The 25965-nt window shown below is 60.6% G+C and overlaps 2 protein-coding genes across 2 annotated transcripts in view; both read left to right on the top strand.

Annotated features, from left to right (window-relative positions):
• Positions 1-158: 158 nt before the first annotated feature.
• Positions 159-10538, top strand: ENO2 (enolase 2). Its single transcript, XM_040593887.1, has 12 exons — positions 159-330; positions 4326-4417; positions 5068-5163; positions 5438-5496; positions 6511-6580; positions 6746-6879; positions 7544-7766; positions 8213-8410; positions 8537-8738; positions 8947-9055; positions 9193-9251; positions 9570-10538. Exons 2-12 carry the CDS (start codon positions 4333-4335, stop codon positions 9637-9639), a joined length of 1305 nt encoding a protein of 434 aa, XP_040449821.1. The 5' UTR covers positions 159-330; positions 4326-4332; the 3' UTR covers positions 9640-10538.
• A 7790-nt stretch (positions 10539-18328) lies between these two features.
• ATN1 (atrophin 1) overlaps positions 18329-25965 on the top strand; it is a 29014-nt gene continuing 21377 nt past the window's right edge. The window contains exon 1 of the mRNA XM_040593880.1: positions 18329-18582. The gene's annotated coding sequence lies outside the window, so the exon portion shown is untranslated. The remainder of the gene's footprint in view (positions 18583-25965) is intronic.

Below are 25965 nucleotides of genomic sequence, written 5' to 3'. Positions count from 1 at the left end.
TGACTGGCATTGTTTATCCTGCCCACCCACTCCTATTCCCTGGCTTTCTCATCCTCGTCTGTCTGTGTCTGTTCCCTGCCTCTCTCTCTCTCTTTCTCTCTCCATCCTCTACGTGCTGTTTGCAAAGCTTTGCTAAATCCTGACTCATCGCAGCTCTGGGTCACATGCTGCCGTCCCGGCCCTATCAGGGGCGTCTCCATCCTGCCGCCGCCGCCGCTGGCTTAGAGGACACATCATCTCCCCTTGAGGTCCTGCATCCCTCTCCAGCTTCGTCCTCTCTCCTTTCTGCCAGCGTTTGCTCAGTCTCCCGTTCACCCCTGCCCTGGGAAGGTAAGTGTCTCCCCACTTACTGGCGGGGAGGGCCAGCACCCCCTCCCCGCAGGCAGGGCTCTGCTCCGCACCCTGTGCCCTCCAAACCCCACACGCACTTTGGGGTCCCTGCGGAGATGGACCGCCGCGAGCGGCACGAACAACCGAACTCCCCTCACTCCCTCCCCCTGCTCCTCCCACCTCCTTCTCCTCACCCCCACCCTTCTCACTTTTCTTTCATATTTTAATTTCAGGTACTCCCTCCTTCCCTACCCCCGGCAAGCATCATGTCAGATGTGAACCTAGGGGAACTGCAGGCGGGGGGCGAGCAGCCAGCATAGGGGGTGCTCCCAAGGGCACTGCCGGGAGGAGCCCTTACCTGCGGGCGGGCAGTGGTGGGGAGCAGGCACAGCTTGGCCCGGGCACTGCCGGGGAAAGGCCCCAGCCCCAGCGCAGAGCGGCCCCCCCGGGCCCCCCCAGGCGCTGGCACAAGCACAAGCGCTCGCCGGCTCCCGGGGGGAGGGAGGGAGGAGAAGGGATGTTTTCCTGTCCGCACAACCCCACGCCACCCAGGGGAGGGGGGGCAGCAGGGAGAGGAGGTGACAACCAAGCAAGCAATAGCTGCAGCAGCCACGACACTGCAGCAGTGCGGGCTTCCCGGGAGCAGTGCCCAGCCCGGGGGGGGTGGCAGCAGCACAGGGGGCTGGTGGCAGTGGCCTGGGGGAGAGGGCTTCGCCCTGCCGGCCTGCCTGGCAGGGAGGGGGAATAGCTGCAGCGCCAGCCCCAGCGAGGCCATGCCCTCGCAACGAGCAGTGCCCACAGGAAGGCACTGCAGCAGCGCCAGCCTCCCCCGGGTGCCCGGCCCAGCCCCTGCTCAGGGAGAGGCTGCCCAGCTCCAGCCTGGCTCCTCTTCCTCGCTGTGGTCCGCGAGCTCCTGGCTATGGCTCCATCCCAATCCTTTATCCTGGCTTATCCGTCTCTGACCTCCTTTCAGGACAGTGCAGCTGATGCCAGGGATTTCAGGATGGTTCTTTGTGCTTTTTGAAGGAGGGCAAATGCAGGGGGACATGGGGCAGCAACGCAAGTGCAGGGGAGGGTTTTAAAGGTCTGAGAGGGGAGGAAAGACCCAGGGAGTGATGGGATGGGGCAGGCAAAGCTGGATTTGGGGGTGTTGTTTGGCTTCCTCGAAGCTGGCCCCAACAGGGGCAGGTGGATGTGACCACGGGCACCATGACCACATAAGCAGAGAGGCATGGGTCTTGCTGTCAAAGATCACTAGTGGGGTCCTGTTCCTTGCTCCCCGTGGAGGCTGTTGGGGCACGGCTGGGGCACTGCCGCAAGGGAAGCTCGCATCTGCGCGGGCACGGCTCTGGAGGAAGTTCCCGCGGTGTGTGCCAGATGGTGCGAGGAGCGCCGCCAAAGCGGCTGACGGGGGATCCCAGCCCAGATGGACATGGTGGAGAGCCCTGCGCAGGCTCTAGAGAGCCCCGATGTTGCTGAGAAACTCCCCAGTATGGGAAGCTCTTGCTGAAACTTCAGAGCAGAGCAATTCCCTCACACCCGCCTGATTTCCACCCACCCGAGGCAACAGGGCCAAGAGCTGACTCTGACGCCCCCCAGCCTGCTTTGTCACTGCTCTCAGTGCCGCGATGTGCCATTTGCAGCCCCCGGCTCCGCGCTGAGCCCCCGTGCTGGCCGTCCCTCCCGCCAGACTCTCACATGCACCACGGCACGGGTCTGACCCCGGGCTTGGCCTCCGCACAAAGTTTTGCGTGGGGCTGGCCCTGCTCAGGCTTGAGTGAATCATCCGTGGGAGCCAGGGGAGGAAAACGTGGCGGGGCTGGGGGCACGGGGCGACCCGCCCCTCGCTGCTGCTCCCTCTCCAGGGACGTGCCGCTCCCCGCCATCACGTGGCCCCGTGCAGAAGGTGGGATGCGAGGGAATGAGTCGTTTTGCACCCCCTCAAGAGCAAAGCAAGAGCTGTGTCAGACAGCCCTCCTCACCCACCAGCCTGTTCCCCACTCCGGGTTTGGCTGGGCACCCCAGAACGCCAGGTTCCCCCATCTGACAGAGATGCCTCCAGGTCTCATCCACTCCCCCAGGCAGAGTGAAGGGACTGACCCAGTCCCCCCGTCCCTTCAGAGCCCTCTCCGCCATGTCTGAGGCGCTGTGGCCTTCAGCAAGACGGCTCCTCAGGCCGCCAGCCTCTGCCACGCTCCCGGCGCCTTGCCCGGCGGCCGATGGGGGAACCGGGAAGGCTGAGCCAGGCGCTCGGCCAAGGGGATGGCAGCTCCCCCCACCATGGGCTGCAGAGGGTCCCCGCAGGTCAGTCCCCCCCCTGCCCTGCCCCAGCAGCTGCCACGCTCAGCCGGCTCCCTGCCTGCTGGCCCGAGCGCTGCATGCTGCCTGGCCCTGGCGGGCACCCTGCTCGCCTGCTGGCAAGGAGAAGGGAGGCGCCGGGAGCTGATGCCCTGTCCTTGGCACTGGGGCTGGGGGCAGCTCCCGGCTGCAACAGCTGCGCCCTCCCTCTCTGCTGCCGGTGGGTGCTGTGGCACCCTCCCTGTCTCCAGCACCCTCCCCATCTCCGGCACCCTCCCCATCTCCAGCACCCTCCCCATCTCCGGCACCCTCCCCATCTCCAGCACCCTCCCCATCTCCAGCACCCTCCCCATCTCTGGCACCCTCCCCATCTCCAGCACCCTCCCCATCTCCAGCACCCCTCCCCATCTCCGGCACCCTCCCCATCTCCAGCACCCTCCCCATCTCCAGCACCCTCCCCATCTCTGGCACCCTCCCCATCTCCGGCACCCTCCCCATCTCCGGCACCCTCCCTGTCTCCAGCACCCTCCCCATCTCCGGCACCCTCCCTGTCTCCAGCACCCTCCCCATCTCCGGCACCCTCCCTGTCTCCAGCACCCTCCCCATCTCCGGCACCCTCCCTGTCTCCAGCACCCTCCCCATCTCCAGCACCCTCCCCATCTCCGGCACCCTCCCCATCTCCAGCACCCTCCCCATCTCCGGCACCCTCCCCATCTCCAGCACCCTCCCCATCTCCAGCACCCTCCCCATCTCTGGCACCCTCCCCATCTCCAGCACCCTCCCCATCTCCAGCACCCTCCCCATCTCCGGCACCCTCCCCATCTCCAGCACCCTCCCCATCTCCAGCACCCTCCCCATCTCTGGCACCCTCCCCATCTCCGGCACCCTCCCCATCTCCGGCACCCTCCCTGTCTCCAGCACCCTCCCCATCTCCGGCACCCTCCCTGTCTCCAGCACCCTCCCCATCTCCGGCACCCTCCCTGTCTCCAGCACCCTCCCCATCTCCGGCACCCTCCCTGTCTCCAGCACCCTCCCCATCTCCAGCACCCTCCCCATCTCTGGCACCCTCCCCATCTCCGGCACCCTCCCCATCTCCGGCACCCTCCCCATCTCCAGCACCCTCCCCATCTCCGGCACCCTCCCTGTCTCCAGCACCCTCCCCATCTCCAGCACCCTCCCCATCTCCGGCACCCTCCCCATCTCCGGCACCCTCCCTGTCTCCAGCACCCTCCCCATCTCCAGCACCCTCCCCATCTCCGGCACCCTCCCTGTCTCCAGCACCCTCCATCTCCAGCGCTCTCCCTGTCTCCAGCAGCCATGCTCATGCGAGGACCCCTGAGAAGGGGCAGCGCTCAGCCCTGGTGCAGGGAGAGAGGCTGCCATCTGCAGCAAAGGGACAGAATAAATTCTAATAGGTGACTGGTTCCTGGACAAAATTTGGGTAGGTTGCCACACCTGGGTTTTAACAGCAGTTTCTAAATTTCCCTGAGGCAATAGTTTTATCTCCAGCTCCTAAGGGCACTCTTCCTTGAGCTGCCATCTCTCTGTCGGTGTCTTCTCTAGACATTAGAAGGGTGAGCACCACGTCTTGGGTGTTCATCAGAGCTGAACATGTCCTCTCCCTCTTCCTCTCCCCCTCCCCCTCCCTCTCCCCCTCCCTATCCCCCTCCCCCTCCCCTTTCCTCCCCTATCCACAGGCTCACCATGGCAGTGGAGAGGATCCATGCCCGCGAGATCCTGGACTCCCGTGGGAACCCCACGGTTGAGGTGGACCTCTATACCCACAAAGGTACATGGGTGAGGACAAGAGATGGGGGGAAGGTCCTGCCTGCCCTGGCAGAGCTGGCACTGCGCAGCAGCCTGGCACACACCCCGAGAGCGTGAAGGATGAAGGATGAAGGGTCTTCTCCAGCAGCCAGGGAGCCGGGGCAGGAGGCAGCGACCACAGCTCTGCTTGTGGCTCTGCTTGTGCCTGTGCTCAGCGAGTCCACACGTGTACTGGGCACATCGTGACGAGACAGCTGGCTGCTGTGTATGTGACTCAAGCCACGTGCCTGCTAGTAGCAGGGATGGAAAGTTTCATTAACATAAATCTGTTTACCTTCTTATTTACCTCTCCTGTGGGTCAGGCTGCCTCTGGAACCAGTAGGAGGGCTGAGGAGCCAGGCTTCTACCCATCACCCATAGTTCAGGGACCAGTGGGGACCTCTGGGTGCCTGAGATCCAGGTTTCTCAGTCTGGAAGTGCTGGGTACATTTATTTCTGCCACCCTGGTGCTGCACCTCGGAGAAGACCAGCCAGGAGCAGCCAGCCAGCGGGGCCACACATTTGCACAAGTGGTTGTCACCGTTTCCCCACACAAGCAGGACACAACTGGTGCCTGAGGGCTTTCCCTCTTCACCCTCCGCTTGTCTCACGCCATGTTTTGCTGTTTCCCAGGCATGTTTCGAGCAGCGGTCCCCAGCGGCGCGTCCACTGGCATCTATGAAGCGCTGGAGCTGCGAGACAATGACAAGTCGCGTTTCCTCGGGAAAGGTGGGGAGATGCTGCCAACCCCATCCCCAGCGCTGCTGTGGGCAGGGCCCCACCAGAGGGTACCACTCACCCGCTGGCATGACACGGCTGCGCCCCACTGCCCTCAGGGAGACAGCAGAGGCACAGACCTAGCGTAAAGTGAAAGATCAGGCCTCGATCTTCTCTCACTGCCTCCTTCTCTGTCTCTCTATCGGTCCTCGCCCTCCCTCTTTCCACTCTCCTCTTTGCCTCACCCTCTCTCTCTCTCTTTCTCTCTGTCTTTTCCCTTCTTTAGGGGTCCTGCAGGCCGTGGATCATATCAACAGCACTGTCGCCCCAGCTCTCGTGGGCTCTGTAAGGATTTCTCTTTGTTTTGCCTTGTCCAACGCTTACTCTGGTCTGTCTCTGTCCCCTGATCTCTGTTTCTGCCTCTCTTCATCTCACTGGGTTAACAGACATAGTGATGCTCTCTGTGACCACGGGCACTCCACTCCTGCCCTCCATGCCTGTGTGTCTCCACAGCAATCTTTTCTTGGGGTGGGAAGGATTTAATGCTACCTGGTCCACCGCAGCATCCGTACCACCTAACTAGTCCCCTTAACTCTCCCTGTAGAGCTGTCTGCCTCTTCCAGGTGTGCTCCTCCTCAAGCACTGAGTCTCCCCTACATGTCTGTGGCCTCACACCCGTTCGTCCCACCCACCAGTCATGGTGGGATGAGCGATGACCATGATGTGCAAGGGCTGGCAGCCCCCCCAGCATGGCTTTGCGGGTCAGTGGTCTCACATCTGCAACCCAGTTGTACCTGGAGCCTGCTCTGAAGAGAGCCGAGGTCAAGCCACGCATTAGACTCTGTGCAGCTCCTGGACGGGGGGTGTCTGGCTGAGACCCCAGCTCTCTCCACCCCATAAAAATACCTGGCCTGGTAGTGGGCTGCCTGTGTGGGGGCTAATCCTGCTCTCCGCCTCGCTGCTGGGGATGGATCCATCCAGCCTACAGGCACTTGCTTGAGGTTGAGCATGCATTGTTGTTCTGCCCAGCTTCTGTGTGGCCCCAGCACCACAAAGCTTCCTGGAAGCTGCCAGAAGGCTGGGTGAGCCCTGGGGTGGGGTGGGGGGCTGCAGCTGAGCCCCCCCTCCGGCATGGGTATGTCCACACTGCACCGCAGCAACATTGTCATGGTTACCTCACCTACCTGACCTGACCGTATAGCGAGGCACTCGTTTCCAGAGCTTTCTGTGTATGTGTCCCCCCACAAGCTAAAAAGGTTCCTGTACCCCCAGCTTCTCCATCAGCACCTCCTTCCTTGCACACCAGAGCCAGCAGCTCATCACAGCCCCCCCTCCTCAGGAGCTGTTTCTTCCTTGCAGGGCCTCTCTGTTGTGGATCAAGAGAAGATCGACAATTTGATGCTTGAGATGGATGGCACAGAGAACAAATGTAATTCATGCTTTTTTTTTTTTTTTTTTTTTTTGGCCTGGGGAGGAAAGAGCATGGGAGGGTGCAGGGCTGGAGCAGGAGCACTGGCAGGGCTGGAGCAGGGGCACCCGCTGGGCAGGGGGTTGCTGCCTGAGAAGCCCAACTCCTCCTTGCTTCTGCCTGCAGCCAAGTTCGGTGCCAATGCTATCCTGGGGGTTTCGCTGGCCGTCTGCAAGGCGGGAGCTGCGGAGAAGGATGTCCCCCTGTACCGGCACATTGCTGACCTGGCTGGCAACTCTGATCTCATCCTTCCTGTGCCAGTAAGGTTCCTTCATCCTTGACACCCACCTTCAGAAACTCCAAAAGAAACTTCAAAGGGTGTGTTGGGAGGGAGAGCAGGAAGGGACATAGTGCTGACCATCAGCTGAGTGCATGGCGCTCGTCAAGGCCTGAGATTTGTCAGGTTTCCAGACAGAAAAGCGGGGCCGGAGTAGGACATGGCAGGGGTTGTGGTGGGGGTTGGCTGAGGATCTCGCTCTTGGCACAAGAACCAGAGTGCGTCATGTGAACCCTCTGGGGCACAATTCAAAACACACGGGTCTTCATAGCAGGGGTAGCTGCACTGTGAAACTCCCTCACAACAGGTGTTGTGGGTGCCAGAATTTTCTTGGAGTCGAGGAGGAAGGTCCTGGAAGAGAGACTGACAGCTTTGCTGATAAACACAGAGAGCACAGATAAACACGGATAGTTCGGGAGATGTCTGGGAGGGAAACAGGTGGGAAAGTTCTCTCCAGCCATTTGCTTTGAGCCACCGTTGGGAGGAAGACCCTGGCTTTTACACCTTCGGTCTGGCGCATTGTAGCTGATGCGCTCCGGCACCCTGCGGGACGCGGCAGGAACGGGCACGCTGGCTCGCTGGGGAGCCTCCTCTAGGTGGTGCCAGGGCCCGTTCCTTCAGCTCTGATCACTTGCTGACTCTTCCAGGCTTTCAACGTGATCAATGGAGGTTCCCACGCAGGCAACAAACTGGCCATGCAGGAATTCATGATCCTGCCTGTGGGGGCCGAGAGCTTCCGCGATGCCATGCGCATCGGGGCTGAAGTCTATCACAACCTCAAGAGCGTCATCAAGGAGAAGTATGGCAAAGATGCTACCAATGTGGGTGATGAGGGAGGCTTTGCCCCCAACATCCTGGAAAACAGTGAAGGTGAGAGCTCTGCAGAGGTGGGGTGCCCCTGACTGCAGTGCTCCGGCTTCCTATACCCAGCTCACAGCGCTCCCCAAAGATTGCTTCAAAATACGATGCCTCAGTGTCATTGACCCTGTGTTAGGCAGCGGTTTCTAAGGTCCTTCTCCATGGCGTGGCCTTGGCCTGCTACAGCCTCTCCATACAAAACTTTCCTGCATGTGCACGCTTTTCCAAGGCCTCCCCACAGCTCAGAGACAAGCCGCAGGATTGTACTTCAATTCTCCCTAGTCCCTTTGGACATGGCCCCCACAGCTCCTTGGCATGTCTCTGTCGCACTCTGGGCTCCCTTCCACCTCCCCTGTCGCACCGCCAGGCTCTCAGAACGCTCCCGGAGGAGGTTCCCGCTGGAGGGTAGAGCTGTCTGCATGGGCTGGCCCTCCTGAACGCAGCTGTCCTCCTCACAGCTCTGGAGCTCCTCAAGGAAGCCATCGACAAGGCAGGCTACACGGACAAGATTGTCATTGGTATGGATGTGGCAGCCTCCGAGTTCTACCGTGATGGCAAATACGACCTGGACTTCAAGTCCCCAGATGACCCAAGCCGCTACATTTCTGCAGATGAGCTGGGCGACCTCTATCAAAGCTTTGTACGTGATTATCCAGGTGAGCTTCCGTGCCTGGCAGCAGGGAATTGGCGCTGCTGTCACACACTTCACAGGCGCGTACCCTCTGGTTTTGGGGTGGGGAGGGAGGCAGCTTTGACTCATGTCTCTCACGTTGCCCCTTCAGTGGTCTCCATTGAGGACCCTTTTGACCAAGATGACTGGGAGGCCTGGTCCAAGTTCACAGCCAATGTGGGGATTCAGATAGTGGGAGATGACCTGACGGTGACAAACCCTAAGCGCATCGAGAGAGCTGTTGAAGAGAAGGCCTGCAACTGCCTCCTGCTCAAAGTCAACCAGATTGGGTCCGTCACGGAGGCCATCCAAGCGTAAGTCCAGCCCACTGCCCTCGTCGTCCGCTGGAGGGGCTGGTGCTGAGCCACAGCAGGGTGTCACGCTGCCCGCTGGTGAGCAGGCTTTTGTCTCCACCCGAGTGTAGGGTGCTGCGGGTGGGAGGAGAGGGTGCTGGGATCCCACCCTGTGCCGCCGGCGGTTATAGGAGTGGGAGCTCCTGACCGTGTTTCTTGCTCATGGCAGCTGCAAGCTGGCCCAGGAGAATGGCTGGGGTGTGATGGTGAGCCATCGATCTGGGGAGACCGAGGACACCTTCATTGCTGACCTGGTTGTAGGACTGTGCACTGGGCAGGTAGGTGAGACCTGGGCCATGCACAAGCCTGGAGGAAAGCAAAGAGGGGCTAAGACAGAATCCCCTGCCCCACCACGGTAAACTGGTGCAAGCCGTAACAGTTTCTTACAGCATTTGTTTTGGGGATTGCTTTGCAGATAAAGACGGGTGCTCCCTGCAGGTCTGAACGCCTGGCTAAGTACAACCAGCTCATGAGGTAAGGGGCTCCAGGGACAGGAACGCAGAAGAGAGGATGGGGTAGTGACTGATGGGAGCGGGAGAAGCTGCAAGCCCAGGGGCTTGCAGGAGAAATGTTACAAAGGCATGGCTGGAGCTGGCAACGGGGTCCCGGGAGGTGTCTGGAGCAGACCCCTTCCCTCTGCCTCGGCGTGGGGGTGCAGCCCCACAGGCGTGGGAGCTGGCAGGAGCTGAGCTCCTCCGGCCGCGTCAGCTCCCTGCTGGTGCCCTGTCCCACCGGCACCGCTGCTCCCGGGCAGCAAGGGCCTGATGTGTGCTGTCTCTCTCTCTCCTGCAGGATTGAGGAAGAGCTGGGCGACGAAGCACGCTTTGCCGGACACAATTTTCGCAACCCAAGTGTTCTTTGAACATTGTCCCCAGGGCACAGCCACCCTGCTGCTCTTTCCCATCTCACAGACTCTGAAGCCCCCTCCCTCTACCGCTCCCTTTTTTGCTCTTTCTCCCCCCTCTGCCACCTGGTTCCCTCTCACCTCAAACCCCTCAAGTTCAGGTGTCCCCGGCTAGATGTACCCAGGTGAAGGATGAGAGAGAGGCCTGCACCCTGTCCCTTGCTTTGGGGTCATAAGCATTTCTGGATCTAGGCATCGTGTGTCTTTTGTTTGGAGTTTTTGTGTGCAGGGCTGCGTCTGAGCCACTCTGTTCACGTGTTAGACTAAGGCAGCATGCTGCCCACAGGGTGTGTTTCCCTCAGACACCGAAGCATGTACGGTGAACATCTGTGCGTCGTTGGCTGGTGTGTTTGGGCAAGTGTCGCACCCGTAGCTGTGTCCGGACGAGTGTCGCCAGTGGCTCGCTCTCGTTGTGCATGCGTAGGTGTACGTGTACCAGCCCACGGCATCCCTGTGCCCGAGGCGTGTGTCCGTCCTGAGCCCCAGGGGGCCCCACGTGGCCCTTCCTCCACCGCGAGTGCTGTGCTGTGTTGGGCTGTGCTTGCCAGCAGCTTAGCGTTGACATGCACTGCTGTCCCTCGCCGGGTGTGCACGTGTGTGTGTGTGTGCGTGTGGTGTCAGTCTCCGGGTCAGCACAATAGTACTGTGGGGCGATATATTAAAACACATCCGTAAACAAACCCATGCTCTCATTTGCTTCTCGTGACCTTTTCTCTCTTGTTCCCTTCCCTCCTGCACTCCTTCACCCTTTCCTCCGCCCCATAATGTCTGCTTCACCTTCTAGACAGCCCATGCTCAGCTGAGCAACAGACAAACTACAGATCCCGAAACTCAATTAAAATGTATTTCACACCTGAGTTGCCTGGCTTGGCCCCGTAATTCTCTCTACACACCAGCCTTTGGGAAATGGGGACATTTTGCCATCAAAGCAGGAGAGGCTCACACGGAAATGTAACCAAAACAAGCAGAGGGGACCAGCCAAAGAAGATGCCCAGGTACTGCCCTCCCTGCCCCTCCCCATCCTTTTACAGCCTGGTCCCACCACCAGACAGCTGTTGGCCACCTGGCTGGGGAACACCAAGGGGGAGGCAGGCGGGAGGATGGGAGTTGCCCCCCGCCATCTCCACCAAGCCACATTACATGAAGTTCTGCTGCTGCACAGGAATTTTAATTGTGCCCTCCACTGATGTAAAGACCTGAGGATGGGCCCCAGGCCAGCTGCCCATGGGACTCGAGTGATGGAGAACTGGAACAGCAAGGCTTTGGGGGTGAAAAGGCTGATCTCCTCCCCAAAACGGGGCTTGCACAGTGGTGGATGGAGGAGTCGGTGGGACGCCGGTCTCTCTCAGCTCCATCTTGTTTCACGCAGGCAACACAGCAGTGCCGGGGGAAGGCGGCCCATGCTTCAGCCAGGGCCCCAGCAGGCTGAGTGCCAGCAGAGCCCCAGCGCCTGCTCAGCACCGTTAATTCTGGACAGGCTCCAGCGATAGGCGGGAGGCTGGGGGGGTGCCAAAATCCAACTCAGGCTTTGACAAGAGAATAAATGATAAAGCTGCCTTGCCCACCATCCTTGGTTCATGCTGGTAACCCCTGCCTGCACCTGGGCACGCGCAGGTCCTGCAGACCTCCTGCCCCGCTGCACTGCAGAAACTGTCCAGACCCGGTTTAAGCCATGCATGCTGCCTTGCATTTTGTGATGAGCAGGGAACAAGGGGACAGACTGAGGTTGCTCAGCAAGCCCCGAGCTCCCTCACCTGTCCCCTGGTGCAGACTTCTGAATCGAGAGACACCATTTTAAAACACCGGCATTGCACTGCCGATTCCTTACTAAGCAGCACAGAGAAGGGATTTAGTTCGGGGTGGCAAGACAAAGGCTATGGCACACATGCCTGGCATGGGCAGGAGAGTGGGAGGGAGGATGCAAGGGTGGAGGCAGGGTGGGTTTCTGGGGGGTGGCCAGTGGCTACAGGGCAGATCTCGGTGGCCAGGAGGAGCTTGTGCCCCAGCTGCCAGCCGCCTCTCACCCAGCTCTCCGTGAAGTGTCCCCCTCAGCCTCCCGGGGTAGGGGGTCGGCGCAGCAAAACTTGCCCCAGACTCAAAGCCGCCCCTGGCAGCTGGCGTGTCCAGCGGCACCGCTCGTCCCCACGCCTGAACACCCCCACGCTACCCCGGGGGCGCGGGGGGCCGGGGAGCCGCTGCCGGCCCTACCGAGGATGGGCACCGCGGGAGGATGCTCACACCCCCAAGGGGGGACTGGGGGTAGGGAATGTGGGCACTGTGGGGTGCCAGGGGGACTGTGAGGTGCCAGGGGTGCCGGGGAGGGCCAGGGGGCCGGCTGCCACCCCCGCACGGCGGCGGGGCCGCGGCTGCCGCTGGGAGCTGTAGTCCGGGCGCTGCTCGGGGAAACACTCCATTTTCCCGCACCGGACCCGCCGCGCCGGCGCTGAGACCCCGCCAGGGGAGAGGGCCCGGCCCCCCGGCCCGGCCCCGCCGCCAGCCCCCGGCCAGCCCCCGCAGCCAGGCCCCGCAGCCAGCCCCGCAGCCAGCCCCGCAGCCAGCCCCCCGGCCAGCCCCCGCAGCCAGGCCCCGCAGCCAGCCCCGCAGCCAGCCCCGCAGCCAGCCCCACAGCCAGTCCCCCGGCCAGCCCCCGGCCCGGCCCCGCCGCCAGCCCCCGGCCAGCCCCCGCAGCCAGCCCCGCAGCCAGCCCCCGCAGCCAGCCCCCCGGCCAGCCCCGCAGCCAGCCCCCGCAGCCAGCCCCGCAGCCAGCCCCCGCAGCCAGCCCCCCGGCCCGGCCCCGCCGCCAGCCCCCGGCCAGCCCCCGCAGCCAGCCCCGCAGCCAGCCCCGCAGCCAGCCCCCCGGCCAGGCCCCGCAGCCAGGCCCCGCAGCCAGCCCCGCAGCCAGCCCCCGCAGCCAGCCCCGCAGCCAGCCCCCGCAGCCAGCCCCCGCAGCCAGCCCCGCAGCCAGCCCCGCAGCCAGCCCCCGCAGCCAGCCCCCCGGCCAGCCCCGCAGCCAGCCCCCGCAGCCAGCCCCGCAGCCAGCCCCGCAGCCAGCCCCCGCAGCCAGCCCCCCGGCCAGCCCCGCAGCCAGCCCCGCAGCCAGCCCCGCAGCCAGCCCCGCAGCCAGCCCCCCGGCCAGCCCCGCAGCCAGCCCCGCAGCCAGCCCCGCAGCCAGCCCCACAGCCAGCCCCCGCAGCCAGCCCCCCTGCCAGCCCCCCTGCCAGCCCCGCAGCCAGCCCCCGCAGCCAGCCCCGCTGCCAGCCCCCCGCAGCCAGCCCCCCTGCCAGCCCCCCTGCCAGCCCCCCTGCCAGCCCCGCAGCCAGCCCCCGCAGCCAGCCCCGCAGCCAGCCCCCGCAGCCAGCCCCACAGCCAGCCCCGCAGCCAGCCCCGCAGCCAGCCCCACAGCCAGCCCCCGCAGCCAGCCCCCCTGCCAGCCCCCCGGCCAGCCCCCGCAGCCAGCCCCCCAGCCAGCCCCGCAGCCAGCCCCGCAGCCAGCCCCGCTGCCAGCCCCCCGGCCAGCCCCCGCAGCCAGCCCCCGCAGCCAGCCCCGCAGCCAGCCCCGCAGCCAGCCCCCCGGCCAGGCCCGGGCCAGCCCGGCCCCGAGCAGCGGGGTTTTGCGGCGGGAGGTGCCGCTGGTGCGGGCGCTGCCCTCCCGCCCGCCTTTGTTGTGGGCGCCGGGATCTCGCAAACGCCGCGGCTGTGGCTCGGCCGGCAGGGCGGGTTTCGGGAATAAAGTTTCTCAGCTTTCATATTCCCAAGAGCATCGCGCGCATCTCCCCCTCCATTTGTCACTTTTTGTGCGAGGAGGCGAAGCAGGTGCCCGAGGTGGCCGGTGCTGCCCGCTGAAATGCAGCAGCGCTGCCACATCAGGGAGCGGGTGCAGATGTCCCTGCGTTGTGGCAAGAATTTGCCAGTGAGGTGTTGCCACATCCCTGTGTCAGGGAAGATTCGTGGAAGCGCGGAGGTGATGCGAATGCATCGCACCGTAAGGGTGCCTCACCTTGGTGCCTTTTCTAAATCAGTTTGACACTGGTGGCACAACGTATAAAAGGAATCTATGACCCTGGTATGTTTGCTTGGGTCGCTGCAAATACTTATCCTTAGCCAACGCATCAGATGTTTGCTGCTTTCTTTGTGCCTCGGTGGCAGGGCTGTGGTTGTGGTTCCTTTGTGACAGCAATGCCCAAGCACCTACTCTTCCCGCACCTGTGGCCTTCTGCTGGACAAGCTGCCATCTCCATCAGATTGCCCCGTTACAACATGCATCCAGTCCGCCCCGAGGTGGGCTGGGGCTGTGGCAGTATCTGTCAAGGGAAACATTCGCTGGGTTGGTTTTCTTTCGACTCTCCAACCACGCGCTGTTTAGATGGCATTTTCAGATCCGTGTCCAGCTGTTAAAGGGATAATTTACCTGCCCCCACCTCACCCCTGCCGCCGCCTGCAGAAGCGTTCCTTCGCTCCTGCCTAGGGGCCAGGGCCCATGAAGGAGCTGGAAGGGGAGGTGCCACTGGACTGGGACTGGGCTGCCTCTAGAGTGCACAGGAAGCCCTAACGATGAAGAGCTACTGAATTTCTCCGGTATCTTTTTGTCTCTCTCAAGAACGATAGGGTGGTGTTCAGCCTTGGGAAACCAACATCATCAGAGACGCTCTTCTGCTGAACATCTGACAAGAGGTCCAAAAATATGGGTGCTGGGTAATTCCTGTAAGGCACTGGGCGCCTTACTCAAATGAACAGCATGTGGCCCTGTTGCTGGAAGGCTAAACATGGGCAGCTTGGACGCCTTGCCAGGACATAGCGAAGGTTGCTCTCTGGGCAAAGATCAGCTTACTAGAGCATTGCACGTCTCGGTGTGGAAGGAGCTGTAACTGTGTGCCATGCCATGTACAGGGGAGATAAAACACCTCTGTAAATGATGCAGGTTCAACAGTTTGGGGTAACCCGTGCATATCCTGGGGGTCCCTGCTGGCACAGAGCGCATCCCACCATGCCTCGGAAATCAGCTGCGTGACTGTAACACACTGGCACATATAGCGGACAACGAAACTGGGGTGATGGGGGTTACCACCCTTGCCCCTCACTTCTACAGGCTGTCAGAGTGGCACATGAATGAACCTCCACAATTAACACCTCCCTGAGCTGCAGCCCAGGCCCAATTAGCTAGATTAAGTGGTAAACTGAGGCAGCTCATTGTTCCATTACCAGTCACTGAGCTGTCTTTGCCATGTGGCCAGCCATTGCTGACAGACTGGTGAGAATGGGTGAGGAGGTTTACAACTTTCTCAGTGTTTCATTTACCCATGGACACCAGTTTGCAGGTGTTATTTGTCCGAGTTTAGGACAGCAAGCCGGGAGGAGCTACCCTGGGTGGCCCTGGCTAGTTCTGGCTTGGGGAGAGCCTTTCCCCAGGCCCGATGCGGGCTACAGGGCTGGCTTGCTTGGTCTTGTCATCAAGGAGATAACTGTGTGCTGTGTGTCGGGAGGGGAAGCGGGGCTCTGTGCATTTTTAGCATCCCAGTTTCACAGTAAAATTGAGATGGGAAGGGATGTCCAGAGCTTTCCACTCCAAACTCCTACATCATGTACATCCTACAGATGCTGCTACATCAGCATCTGTCTTCTGTGCCCTGTTACTGTAAGAAGATGACATCCCAGGCGAGGCCTCTCATTTCACAGGATGTTGTTGTCTGTCCCCTGGCAGAACTGGAGAGCAGAGGGATGATGCAGCTGCAGAGACCTCACGAGGTGGCACGTCCCATCTCCCTGCTCCAAGGGAGGACCAGCTGCACACCAGTGAGTTTGGTACCTGCTTGCCAAGCCGCCTAGCTGGCTCACGGGCTCCCTGCGTCATTTATCTGTCCTGAAGACACAGCTAACAGTGCTCTTGGCTTGCCCAAGGTCTTCAATCTGTTGATTTCAAAGGTGAGATAATTTTATTATTTCCCATGTTCTGCAGCACAGTCTGCCTTGGTCTCTCCACACAAGCACAGAGGACCGCTTGTGTTTCTTGTGTCTATTTGCTGCTTACGCCCAGCGCCCTGAACTGGAGCGGAGCGTGGTTTTATCCAGCAGCGACTTGGCCATGTGGATATCTGAGTGGGAAGGGGAAAACAGGGGTCACCTTTGGGAAGGCTGCGGCACAGCCCCTGTGTCAGCCCCCCTCGCAGCCCCCTGTAAGCTTTCTGGTCACATCCTCCATGGAGGGATCCTGCCCTCAGCCAGCCACAGAGCCAGGGGAAGTCCTGACCAGCACTGTCTTCAATCACTTGTCATTTTTCATCCTGCTGGCCAAAAACCTCAGCCTTATTAGTGGAGATGCTGCTTTTTGCCCACAAGCAAGCCCTCAGAAGTCAGGATTACACAAATGCAAACTGTTGCCCTGCCCGCACCCCCAGTCCTGCTTCTTTTTTGAATCACCTCTGATGTCTTTTCATAAACTAAGACGGCAGGCTTCGGAGGAGGCAGGCCGCCTTCACCTGGCTTCTTGAAATAACGCTAAACCCAGGGAGATTCTTCATGAGGCATTGCGGTGCCCACCTCTCTTATGGAAATAATTATTGACACTAAAATCTTGATAATAAATCTAATGTTTGTTTGAGTCAAAATTTTGAACTCAGGCAGCTGAGCTGGTTGTGGGAGACCATGATGTGAGAACTGCTGGGGGCTCGGTGCTGTGGTTAAACAAACTCAGTATTGCATGTTACTGGCCCAGCAGGCGCTGGGACTGAAGCAACACTGGTTGCTGCAGCTTTCACGGAGGCTCTTCCCCAAATCGCAGACCTTAGGGATCTGGATGTTTTGTTCAGCATCCAGAAAACAGGGATTTTGACAAGATCTTCCTCCTTCATGCATCATCACTTTGGGCTCTAAGTGTCACACTCATTATGAGCTTGGGACACAAGGCTGTCAACTCCTAAGGTAACGGCTTGAAGCAGCCGTGACAACCGAAAACACTACTACCTCTAGAGCAATAATAACATTATTTCTTGTTTTCTGGGGCTCAGCTTGGTGAGACATTGTGGAGCGGATAATGCTTACCCCTGCGCTCAGCATCAGCAGGGTGCTCTCTTCAATGCAGTGCCTCTGCAAAACGGGATTGGGAAACGATTCGGACCCAACCGCCCAAAATCAGTGGGAGTTTTTGCAAATGTTAGCTGTGTTTTTTTCAATCTCCTGCTCCACCGGTGGAAACCAGAGAGTCCTAGGGAATGACAGCACTCGGGGATTGCTGCTGACAGGGCTGAGGTGCTTGGCAAGAGTCAAAACAAAGAGGCAGGTTGGGGAGAAGGGTGGATGAAGGAACGCATGAGGGCTGGAGATGTGGGGTGTGCTTATGTTGTGCAACAGGGTGCTGCTTGCCAGCAGAGCCGACTCGGGGACAAGAGGCACCCAGAGCAATGGCACAGCCAGGGTAATAAGAAGGGAGGCCCTGGAACAGCACGTAACCCCTGGGAAAAGGGTGTGGGACAAATGTGCCGGGAGCCACAGGCTAGTGAAGGTGGTGTGGGGACATGGTTGTCACCATTGTTAAGGCGTTTGGGTGATCAGCGCTACAGAAAAACCCGCGGGGGGATGAACACGCCTTGCTCAGCCGTTTGGATGGCTGTACAGCAACTAGCGCTCGGAGCCGTGTTCACGGACAATGAGACTCACCGAACCCAGCCCCCCAGGGGCACCCCCCGCCCGCCGCCCGGGGCTGCTTTGCCATTGCACTCCGGGGCGAGGGGGCACCCGGTGGGGGCCTGCCCGTGCCCACCCGGTGACCCTCCTCCAGCCCCGCGGGCGGCCCGGGCACAGCTGGGGGGTGCCCCCGCAACGGGACGAGCAGCCTTGGGGTGCAAGGGGCTCCGGGTCCGGCCAGACCCCCGAGGTGGCAGAGCCAGTGGGGCCCCCCCTCGCCCCCTCCCCAAAGTCTTCCTTCGACGGCAACTTTTCCAAAATGGCCACGCACGCCCTCGGTGGGGCCGGGCGGCGGCGGGGCTGGGGGGGCGGCAGCGCTCTGGGCACACCCGGGGGGCACGGTTCGCGTTTTTAACACGTGGGTGCCCCGCAGCCCCTCCCTCACGCTGAGGCAGCCTTCGCGGGGGGGGGGAAGGGGGGGGGGATGCGGCGCCAGGCCCGCGCCAGCCACCCTGCCCCCACCCCGCAGCCCTACCGCTGCCGTTTTAGGGGGGGCCGGGGACACCGGGACCCCCCCCAGTCCCCGGGACGGCCCCCGCTAAGGCTCGGCCTTTGTGCCGTTGCCTGGTAACCGGGCGGGGGATGGGAGGCGGCGGAGTGGGGTGTGCGGTGGGGGGATGCGCGCTGCCGCGGCGCGCCCCCGCCCCACGCTGCATGCTGATGAGCGCCGGGCAGGCGCCCCCCCCTCCCCAGGTTCTCCCCCCCCCCGCCAAGAGGGTCCGGCCTTTGTGGCGGCGAGGCGAGCCGGGCGCGGCCGCGCTGGCTGCCCGTGGGGTCTCCCCCCGCGGGCCCGTCTCGGGTGGGTTCGGGTGGGCGGGGGGTGTTTCGCGGGGCCCCTGCGGGGAGGGGCGGCGGCAGAGCGGAGGGGCGGGGGAGGGGGGCTTGTTCTGGGCTCTTCGGAAATGGGAGGTGGCTAAGGCGGGCCGCGGCCGGAGCGGGGGGGGCGGCGGGGCAGAGGCGGCGGCGGAGCGCGGCGGGAGAGGGGGCGAGAGAGCCGCGGGGCTGGGGGGGGGGGCGCTGCCCGCCGCACCCCCGCGCCGCTGCCCCGCCGCCGGCCGGCTGGCGCGGAGGAGACGCGAGAGGAAACGAAGGAAGCGCGGAAAAGGAGGAGGGAGGAAAGGGAGGAAAAAAAAAGGGGGGGGGGGGGCAGCGTTTAAATCCCTTCCCCCCGCTCCTCGCCGCCTCCATTCCTCCCTTCATTCGACCTCCCCTCCGGAGCCGCCGGTGAGTCTCGCTCGCTCCCCGCCGCTCCCGCCCCGCTTGTCATTCTCGCCCACTCGCTGCATTCTTCCGCGGGTGGTTCCCCCCCTCGGGCCGTCCGTGGGGAGGGGGGCGAGGCTGGGGGGGAACGGCGAAGTTTTCGGGAGGGGGGGGGATGGTGGTTAACCCCCGCGGCGCTGCGGGAGGCCCCCTCGCCGGTGCCCGCGCCGGGGGGGGTCGGGATGCCGCGGGTCACGGAGGCTGAGCGGGGCGGGGGGCAGCCCCATCCCGCTCCCCGGGTCCCGGCCGCGGCTGGCAGCGCTCGTAAATCACCGCGGGGGGGCACGGCCCGCCCCAGCCCGCCCGGGGCCGCTGCGCCTCGGCCGGCAGCGGAGCGCCTTCCCTCCGGAAAGCGGCGAGGGGGCGGGGGGGGGCTCCGCGCCACCGCGGGGGTCCCGGGGCGGGGACACCCCCCGCCGCGCCCCCGGGGTGACGTCAGCGCCCGCGGAGCCCCCCTCCCGTGCAGCAGAAAGTTCGGCGGGGGCGGGGGGGGGCTCGGTTTGGCGAGGGGGTGTCCGGTGCGGGGCGGGGGGGGGCGCGGCGAGGCGGGAGTTGGGAGCTGGCAGCCCGGCGCCGGGCGGGGGGGGGACGCCGAGCAGCGCTAGAGGGGCCAGGCTGCCCCCCAAGGGGCCCGATCCTGCCGGGGAGCCTCGCATCGCCCCCCGCGCCCAGGTGCGGGCGGGGGGTTGGGAAATGACGGTTCCAGCGGGACCCGGCCGGGGAATCGCGCGCTAAGAAGTGCTGGCGTCCCCCTGCGCTCCTGTGCCAGGCACGGTGGGGCTCGCCCCCCCCCGGCACCACCGCCAGCCTGGGGACCCTCTGCTCTGACCCCCTAGGTTGCCACTTGACCAGCTGGGAGCAGACGATCCCCCCGGCATGGGTGCATGGGGGTGGCGTTCGTGCTCCCCCCAGCCAGCTGAGACCCCTCGTTGTGGAGGGCTGGTCGCGCCTTCGTTGTTTGGCTTTTTACAGGAGTGGCCCCTGCGTCCCCCTGCTGCCCTGGTGGCCCTGCCGCCCCCGCTGCTGCCTGCCACCGCCTCGTCTCCCCTTGCCTGGCAAATTGCTGCTTGTATTTTGCCGAGTGGCCGCTGCGCTGTGGAAGTGGCAGCCATTTGGTCACCCTGGCACTACTTTACGCGCTGCCTTTGCTTGCTGTCGAGTTCTGCCTCCATAGCTATTGTATGTTCCCAAAGTTGCTTTTGAGGCCGGCAGCGTCTGGCTTTGCGTTGGTTCTGGCTGCTGTGGCCACTTCTGCGGCCACTTCCTGGATTGCCAGGATGGCTACTGTAAGAATCTGCCTGGCTTTTGTCTGCAGAGCCTGTTTGGCAGTGCAGTGGCACCCGAGGAGCAGTGTGCCCTTGCCAAGCTCCAGCTGCTAGGACCTGTTGTTGTTACATCTGGTTGTATCGGGTGGGTTGTGCGGGAGCTCTGATGGCTTCCAGCATTGAAAAAGTGAGGAGAAAGTAGTGGGCCGTTACGCTGAGGTGTGTGGCAGGGGAGCGGAGGAGCAGGAGTTGGGAATGCCATCCGCTTGGTGCCCACCGGGATGGGGGAGCGTGGGTATGCACCTGTGTGCCTGAAGCATCGGCGCTCAGCCCTGACTTCCCACCAGGACCGGTGTGTCGGTGCCGGTGCACCAGCCGAGCCCCGTGGCTGCTGGAGGCGGAAGCGGGACCCTCCTTTCTGCCGAGCCCAGGGTGTTGCACATCACCGCTGTGCAGCACGGGCAGCCCCGAGGGGGGCCGGAGCTCCGGGATCGCTACCCGGGGCTGGGAAGCTTGTAAACGTGAATGGCCAGGTTGCTCATCGGAATGAATTCCATCCTTTTTCCCCTGTTTCTTGGCCAAGCTGTTATTTTGATATTTGTTACCGGTGACTGTACAACGATGGTTGTGTATTTCCCCAGCTTCTTGGGGATGACCTGGTCCTTCAAACCAGACTTTTCCAGTTGTGCTTTACGGCGGAGCTTTTCAGGTATGGCCGAGGAGTGAACATACAGCGCCGCTGCTCTCGCTGGAAATGATAAAAACCCTCCAAACATTTGAAAATTAAATGTGCCGTGAATCCTAATGAAGAAGATTAACAGGTTTAACCTGCTTCAGTGGCCTGCCTTTACCTCTCTTCATACGCATTTACCTCCTCCCCTAGATTCTGTACCCCCTTGGATGCCTCTGGAAGGGCCTCGCGCTCTCACCTTCGGGCTTGCCTGCACAAGGGGTTGCCAGGAGGTTTCTCCTGGGCATACCTGTGTGCCACAGTAATGATTGGCGTGCAAGGAGCTGCGATTCTGTGGCGTAGTGGGATCACTGTACTAAAAGCAGCCAGCTCCATGTTTTCCTTCAAGAGGGGGAGCATCACGTCCAGTGGGACTAGATGGTCGCTGTAGGTCCCTTCCAGCTGAAATACTCCATTCTGTTTCTATTTGTAGCCAAAGTGAATCGGTCAGGTTTTCCTCTTGCCAAAGTTTAGCCTCCATCACTCCTTGCATACCTTCCTGATTCCTCCTGGAGCTCCCTCGCATTTGTCAGCCTTTCTTGGGGGGGTTGGGGGGTGGGATGGGATGTGGGGTGTGGAGTCGAGGGGAGCAGTCACTGTGGGATACAGAGCACTAGGGAAGGTTTATTTATTTACCAGATCTGGGCTGTAATACCTTTGCAATTGTAGTCTCTGGAGTTGGCCTGAGCATTTATTCAGCCGTGCCCCTCCTTAAATCTCTACCTGAATGTTTACCCAATCATATATTTTTCCTCTTTGGGTGCCTGTCTTTTCTGAAAGCCGCTTTCCTCCTCCACCAGGCCATATCTTTCCCAGCTCTGTTTTCGCTTTCTCCCATTCTCTTTTGGACAAACAAACAAATTTCCTACCTCCATTGGATTTTCTGGTCTCTTTCTCCCTCCGCTGGGAGATGCAATGGAAGCATGAGGTGTATTTCCTGTGTTTATCGCTTCGTCTCTTCCCTCTGTACTTCTTGGGGACGGTTCCTTGTGAAGTGCTGAATAGTCATGCTTTACAAGTTTCTGAAAGGCCAAGGAGAAGGTGACACGAGCTCTGAGTGTGTTTAAAGGTGGAGGCACCTTTGAAAGAGTCATGCTCCCGTCCAAGTGAGCTACACCCAGGGCACGTATTCTCTGCAGAATCCGCTCACGTGGTCGCTGCCCAAGCCTGGTCGCAGCCGACGGTTCAGCGTGAAGGTGAGATGCTCCGTCTCGCTGCCTTGCCCGCGTTCCTGAGGCTGCAGCCATGGCTGAGGTGTGTGCTGCCGGGCTGGCCCGGTCCACGTCCCGCTGCTCTGTGTCATGCGGAGCTCAGCACTGGAGCCCTTGCTGTCCTGCCAGCGGTGCGGTGGGACCTTAGGGAGACGCGTGTGGAGGATGATGGGATGGAAGAGGATGTCCCCAGCTCAGGGCTGGAGCTTTGCCTCTCTCCCTTGGGCTGGTTGGCCAGTGCGAGCTTCCAGCACGTGGGGGTAGGTTAAAAGTTTAACACAAGTCAATTTTGTGAGGAAGCGATCCCTTTGGAAGCGGTGCCTGGCTTCCAGTTGTGATGGTGCTCCTGCAGAAATCCATGACAGCCCGTTTTCTGCACTTGTGGCGGCAAACACGGATTTGTTACCGTCCCCTGTAAAAATACCAATGTTTGATTGATTGTTGTGGCAGTGTTTTCACCTATAAACCAAAGGGTAACTGCAGTATCTTCTCTGAGCAATTTCAGCCAATGATGGTCTGTCTGGGCCTCGCTGAAGAAGGGTCGCTGCTTGCTTTCAGTCTTCCTTCATGTCTCTTGCCCTGGTGACATTGTTCATCATAGATCAGTTTAGCTCAAAAATTTTAGTCTTGCACTTCCCTGCCGTGCAAGGCACTTGGCGATGCCCTGCTCCTTCCACAAAGTCTCTCTCTGTTATAGATCACTTCAGCGAAGGTTGCATTTGAGCAACCTTCATCTCTGCGGACAGTGGATTAGATATACTGTGTATATATATATTTAGGTATGTGCACACATATCACAATATATATATGTAGTATTCTGTATCATATATAATACATGATGTTATATTACGCTTTATGTCCAATACACTATGCTATATGCATCGATATAAAATTTATCTGTAGTACAGTATTTTGGATATAGTACTGTTTTTCTTTCAGGTGGTGCACTAGATGAAGTGATTTTTGTCAGAATTAATCAGTTTGCCAGGCATGTGGAGAGGGCCCACTCTCTGTGAAGAGTGGTTTATCCAGTTACCATTATCCGTCAAGCTTTCCTCATACGTTGCTAGACCGTTGCTTTCAAAGTGCATTTTCGCCTGGAGCTAGACCCCATCACCTCTTGGCCAACCTCTCTATGACTGCTAATGACTTTAGTATTGAAAAACCTGTTCTGATCAACTGGCTGGTCCTCTGCCCTGCACAGCCTGTGGCAGGGAATGTCACCTGGCGGTCTTTGCAGGTAAGAGTATTCATTGTAGAATAAAATGGAAAAAAAAAGCTTTAAGATTTCCAGTGATGTGGGAGATCTCCATGCAGTTTTTTCAAGTGATGATTTTTCCCACTCTTTAGATTTTGCACTATTTCGGTGTGGAATTTGTCTAGCTTCAGCTAGAAGGGTGTCTTGTAGGTTAAAGAGACCTCTCTGCCGTCAGGAATCTTCTCCCTTTGTAGTACTCATAGGCCACCTTCAAGTTGCATTTTGACCTTTTCTCCAATAAGATAAATATCTTGAGCTTCTTAAGGCCCTTACTGTAAGGGGGAGAGAAGTTATTGGACTTCCTTGTTCTTTTTTTGGAAGTTTTGAGTTTGTCAGCATCCTTTTTGGGGTACACGGGTAGAAAACTGCACACGCTACTCCCATCATGGTCCCTCCAACCCTCTGTATAGTCCGGTAAAAACCCATCTCTCTGTTCCTGCTCTTGAAGGTGTTCCTCTTGTTGTGAACTGGTGGGTTTCATTCATTCTGGAGTAGCCCCCTTAGAGGTCTCATGCCAAGCTCCTGTTCGTTTGCCATCAGCCGTTCGTTACAAGGCCTTTTGCAAGCTTTGGTGTATCCTTGGATGTTCATCCTTCAAAGTGCTGTACATTCTTCCATTCTTGGTGTAAAAATCTTCCATAATTATGCTTATCTTTCTGCGTGACCCTGTTGCCAGCTGATCTGTGCCGGAATTTCCATTTCTTCATTTTCTCTCTCACCTGCCCCAGCGCCATCTGCAGACTTCATCCGTGTTTCTGCAGTCCTTGTCCAGCCAGTGCCTTCACCACTGCTGGCAACGTTCCACGGCAGGCCGCCGTTGCCTGGCCGCAGCGAGCTCTGGGGGGCTCATTTTCTGACAGCAGGGCCACCTGTGGGGTCTTCTTGCTGGGACACGTCATAGCCGTGCCGCAGCCTTCAGCCCGTCACATGCTGCTTGGCAGAGGTTACCCGGGGCATCAAAACCGCCGGGGTGTTCACCCGGCCATCGTGCCTGTTCTCCCAGCAGCCTGGGCCTGGGCTGGGGTCTCTGGGCTGGGGTCTCTGGGCTGGGGTCTCTGGGCTGGGGTGCCCACTGCGTGGCGGGGCCGTGGCGGCGGTGGCGAGGTGGGCTCGGTGTCCGGGTGTCTCAGCACTTTGCTGAGAATTGCTTTGGATTCTCTTGGGGTCGGGGAGAATTCTGGATACTTGTGGCTTTTAATCCTCTATTGTATCAGGACTGGGAAGACCTTGGTTTAACCATAAGCATCATGTTTTCTGATTGCATAAGTACTGAAATCATACTTTACTGCGAACTTGGTAAAGTTTTTAAGGCCAAATCTCTCCTTCCTCTGGAGGGCGGATTGGCACTAGCACAGGCCCCCAGGCCCCAGGGTGCTCTGTTCTCTGAGGTGTCTCTGGCAACCCCATTTAGCTTTGCAGTCTGCTGTGAACAGGGGGTTTGAGTGAAGACCTCCCACCACCTCTTCCCCTGTAAACCTTCCTGGATGCACCATTGTGCTTCCCTTCCTTCCGCCCCAGAGGTGAGGGCAGGGTTGTCCCACTTGGCCAGTTCTCTAGACCAAGGAAAAGCTGCAGGATCCTGAGCAAGGGATTGGCTCAAAGCTTATCAGTGCCCAGGTCTGCTGTACAGCTGTCCCAGTTTCCATCTCCCTGGCCCCAGTTGTCCTTTCCTTCTGGATCTGTCTGTCCATCTTCATCCTGTCCGGGCACTTGCCCTTTGCATGCACGGCGCTCGCGTTGGCTTTGCTGTCAGCTGTGAATCCCTAGAAACAAAATCCAAAGGGTGTCCCTTGGGTCACTGGCTGCAAAGGCAGAATCACAGAATCACGTGGGTTGGAAAAGACCTTTAAGATCATTGATCCAACTGTTAACCCAGCACTGCCAAGGCCACCACCGAACCACGTCCCTGAGCACCGCACCTGCACGTCTTTTCAGTGCCTCCAGGGATGGTGACTCTGCCACCTCCCTGGGCACCTGTCCCAGTGCTTGACCACCTTTGGTGAAGAAATTTTTCCTGCTCCCCCACCTAACCCTCCCCTGGCGCAGCTTGAGGCCCTTTCATCTTGTCCTGTCACTTGTTCCCTGGGAGCAGAGACCGACCCCCCTGGCTGCAGCCCCCTGCCAGGCAGCCGTAGGGAGCGATCAGGTCTGCCCCGAGCCCCCTCCCCTCCAGGCTGACCCCCCCCCAGCTGCCCTGCAATAGCCTTGTGCCCCAGCCCCTTCCCCAGCCCCCTCCCCAGCTCTGGACACGCTCCAGCCCCTCAGTGTCCCCCCTGCCCTAGGGGCCCCAAACTGAACACAGGATTTGAGGTGTACGGTCCCACCAGTGCAGAGTGCAGGGGGACGGTCACTGCCCCGGTCCTGCTGGCCGCACCGTCTCTGACACAAGCCAGGATGCTGTTGGCCTTGGCCACCTGGGCACACTGGAGGCTCATGTCCAGCCGGCCGTTAACCAGACCCCCCAGCCCTTTCCTCTGGGCAGTTCCCAGCCCCCTGCCCCAGCCTGTGGGGCTGTGTGGGGCTGGTGTGCCCCACGGGCAGGGCCTGGCACTGAGCCCTGTTGAACCTTGTACAGCTGGCCTGGGCCCATCATCCAGCCTGCCCAGACCCCCTGCAGAGCCCCCTGCCCCCCATCATCCAGCCTGCCCAGACCCCCTGCAGAGCCCCTGCCCCCCATCATCCAGCCTGCCCAGACCCCCCGCAGAGCCCCCTGCCCCCCATCATCCAGCCTGCCCAAACCCCCTGCAGAGCCCCCTGCCCCCCATCATCCAGCCTGCCCACACCCCCTGCAGAGCCCCCTGCCCCCCCCGGCACGGCAGTGCTCCCCCCAGCTGGGTGCCATCTGCCAGTGGACTGAGGGGGCCCTCGATCCCCTCACCCCGA

This window comes from Falco naumanni, chromosome 5 (genome assembly GCF_017639655.2).
Source record: "Falco naumanni isolate bFalNau1 chromosome 5, bFalNau1.pat, whole genome shotgun sequence".
Lineage (NCBI taxonomy): Eukaryota > Metazoa > Chordata > Aves > Falconiformes > Falconidae > Falco > Falco naumanni.
Note: the sequence above shows the minus strand (reverse complement) of the source record. Positions and strands in the feature narration are given on the sequence as shown.